Genomic DNA, 3764 nt, shown 5'->3' with positions numbered 1-3764 from the left:
ACAAGAACCAGATATAGAATATGGACTAGCACCGTTGTCACAGGATTCCTCCACCGCCGGATATTATCCAACCATTTAGCTAAACCCACTGCCCAAGCTAAAACACCAACAATTCTATACCAATTTGCTTTGCTCTTTCTCATGCTCCACGCATGCGAATCTGCATCTAACATATATCGAACCACCTCAGGTCCCAATGGTGGTTCTGCTCTAGCCAACCAAGCTGCTACCATTTTTGTGGCGGCTTCTCTTAATGCATCTTGTTGTGCTACACCTAGAGGCCTTATGTAGTGCATCCGAGGCAAAAGCGGCTGTCCATAAGCTGCGCAAACATCAGGCAGCAGCGACGGGCATGCGAACCGGACTGCCACTTCGATTTCACCCATTTTCTTCAGACCGCTAGGTAACAAGACCAACAGAGGATACGAATTGGTGTACACTTTGTTGCTCTCCAACGTCGAGACCCTGATCCGTATCTTCCCAATCCGTGTGTCGGGTCTATCATCAGAGGCGTCGGAGAACATTCTCCAATTATCGAATACTCCAACAGTTAGCACGGTGCAAGGATCATAAACCTGCCAAGTGTACTGCTCATGCCATCTCGGGTCGAAACTGTCTGTTATGGTTCGAGTCCGGACCCATTTCTTGCCATACTTAGCAACACAATAAGAATCAGTGGAACCTTTCCCTCCATTTTTAGCCTTCATTGGCAACAACCCACGAGCTCCAAGAATCCCCAACTCAAGTATTCCAATAGGCGGTTTCCAGAGCTGCTTAGCTGTGGGACGGAAATCGCTGCACACATGCGCTGCCTCTTCAAGCACGTGATACCCACCTTCAAGACAGAGTCTTAGGCTAATCCTTCCACAATAAGGTCCACCTCCTCCTGGCCCTCCTCCACCTCCACCTTCTACTTCCAAAGTGTGCCATTTCGAAGGCACAAAACGTTCATCAATTCGCTGCTCGATGGAGCTCACTGGGATCATGGCGTGTCCTAAAAGCGTTGCTTCTTTAGTCGTCCTGTCTTCCACCATCAGAACCAAACAATCTTCCAACGGCTCCCCGGCTACGAAGATCATATCCTCATGCCAATGAAACGAACCACTATGATTATTCATTGAGCCTCGTCTTGTACGCGCAGACTGAAACCCTAATTGAGCTTTCACACGGACCTCAGGCGCAGTCAATGGCGGAAGGTTGGGAGCAATATGTAAATCCTGCGCTTCAAGAACAGTCACTCTCAAGTACCAAAGCTTCGGGGATTGATACACCTTAGACCTCGTATGAGCTACATGCGGAGCGTCGGAGCTCCACGCCTCCGGAAAAGCTTCATCTACCTGAGTACCAATCCAAACAGAGAGCTGAATGTCACCAGAAACTCTCCCTGAATTCTGATCCGCAGCTGAGCCTTCAAGCCGATACCACTGAGGAGCAAGCGGACTATCCGGCGGGTCACGAACCGGAACTTCTGATAAATCGAAACAAACTCCTCCGAGAAAACTCTCCGACGAAGCATCCCAAGCAGAGATCTCAAGAGTGGCACCACCGGTCACAGCAGAATCAGACCGGTTATGACCAAGAGCAAAAACCTGATTCCACTCCGGAGAATCAGCCGATTCGCCGGGCCGGTTAACGGCCGGTTTAGACCTGACGAAATGGTTCGACGTCCGTACCTTGACATACGCGCTCTCGTTAGGGGGCAAGCCACGCGCCTTCACAATCCGGACGAAGAGATACTGCATTGGCTCAACGAGATTGTAAGGATGATGATGAGCCTTCTTCTCCATCGTCGCCTCTCCTCCTCCAGTTTTGCTATTGATAACCCTAGGCGAGTAATCCCCATTCGGCGGCCTCTTCGTAACCCTAATTCTATCGCCGCCGGGAGGTCTACCTACCTGCATCTTCCTCACTTCCGGAGGATAATAATGTACTTCCCCCGTAGATGGAGGTGGCGGCGGAGACGGCGGCCGTTGAGGATGGTTATCGTTTGGACCTTGCATTACCTGTTGCGGTTGTGACTCTTCAACGATAACCATCGGGGGTTGCTGATGAGTCTCTGGATAGCTATGATTCTGAGCCGATTCGAAAACCCTACCTTCTTCAACCACAACTACATTAGGTTTCTCCGGTGGTAAATTCATCATCTGCTGCGGCGGAGGATGAAACTGTTGTTGTTGTTGTTGTTGATGATGATGCTGTTCATCAGCATCTTGCTCCGGCGTAGGATGAAATTGTTGTTGTTGCTGTTGTTGCTGGCCTCCGCCTCCAACGGCCATATCGTCGTCGGCGGCTTGGTCGTAATAGTAGATTTTGAGTCCAATCTCGCCGCGAATCCAGCTGAACACACTCTTCTTCTCCAAGGGGAAATACACAAGACCTTCTTCACCTCTTCGCGAGAACTGGCTCCCATAGATCTTAACCCTACCGAGAAAATGATTTTTCCGGCCACCACCGTTGCCGAATCTCTTGTCGTTGTAAACCTCGACATCGAGCTCGTCGTAGTCCATGTTTTTGGGATCGGAGACGGCGAAATCGAGCATCTCGTTCCAGACAGGGTTGAGGTCACGGAACTTGGTGGAGGTTCGTTTTTTCTGAGCATCGAAATCGACGACGACGTAAGCGCTAGAGCTTCCTTGGCCATCTTTAGGGAGGATATTGCGAGCTTCAACAACCTCGACGACGAGCTTACGCTGGATCCTCGAGGGAGGAGGAGGAGGATCCGAGTGAAACGGCGTCGTGTTCATCGTAGTAGTCGTCTTCTCATATCTCGAGAATGAATGTCTGAGTGAGAGAGAGAGAGAGAGAGAGAGAGAGTGTTTTGGTTCTGTGTGTGACAGAGATTACGGTAATCGCGGAAGTGAGATAATAGAAAGTTTTTGTTTTTTTTATTCGATGTCTCGGGGCTTTATTTATTTGAATCTATTCCTTTTTTTTAAAAGCATTATTTCATGTTTTATTTACATGTTTTTAGTACTAATTAAAATAAAATTTTAGTCTCCTTAATGACCAAAAAAACAACTCATATCACGAACTCACTCCAATAGTTTTAACTAAAATTAGTTTAAAACCTGTCAAAAATAGTATATATTTAGCTAAAACTGTTTATGATACGAGTGTAGTAGATAATTAAAAAGGCCTAAAAGCATCTCCAACCATACTCTATTTTAGAGTCAAAACTCTATTATAAAGCAATATTTGCTTTAATTATATTCTATATTTTACTCTAAAATAGAGAAAATGATAAGATTGCTTTATATATAGAGCAATTCTATTTTTATTTCTATTTTTTTACACTAATTCTATTTTCAACTCTAAAATAAAGTAATATATTAGAAGAAAACAATGCTCTATTTTAGAGAAAAAATAGAGTAATACATTAGAGATGGTCTTAGTATAGTTACTAAAATAGATAAAAGGAAGAGATGGGGTTGGTTAATTAAAATATGTTGTGTTGTTAAACCTGAATTGAGGTGGAGGGCATAAAGGGGAAGGAATAATAAATGGAGCGGGGTTAGAGTGGAGATAATGGGAAATCCGATTCCATTCTCTATCGTCAAGCTAGCCTTCGTTTTATTCTTCACTTTTTACATGCTCGCCCCCCCCCATTCTTTTATTTTGTTTTATTTTTGTATTAGTACTACTAGTCTACTACTATTACTATCCATCTTATTTTACATTTGTGTTTGTGTTTTGACGTGTTGATTCTTCATCTTATAAGGCCATAATTCAATATAAGATGAGATGACAAAAAAAAAAAAAAAAAA

The 3764-nt window shown here is 44.7% G+C and overlaps 1 protein-coding gene across 1 annotated transcript in view; it reads right to left on the bottom strand.

The window, feature by feature from the left end:
- Positions 1-2879, bottom strand: part of LOC104704890 (protein QUIRKY-like) — a 6761-nt gene extending 3882 nt beyond the window's left edge. The window contains exon 1 of the mRNA XM_010420904.2: positions 3-2879. Within this exon, the coding sequence (XP_010419206.1) occupies positions 3-2744 (2742 nt within the window). The 5' untranslated portion in view covers positions 2745-2879. The remainder of the gene's footprint in view (positions 1-2) is intronic.

Source organism: Camelina sativa, chromosome 7 (genome assembly GCF_000633955.1).
Source record: "Camelina sativa cultivar DH55 chromosome 7, Cs, whole genome shotgun sequence".
NCBI classification, from domain to species: Eukaryota; Viridiplantae; Streptophyta; class Magnoliopsida; order Brassicales; family Brassicaceae; genus Camelina; species Camelina sativa.
The sequence above is the reverse complement of the archived record's forward strand: the minus strand, read 5'-3'. Positions and strand labels throughout refer to the sequence as shown.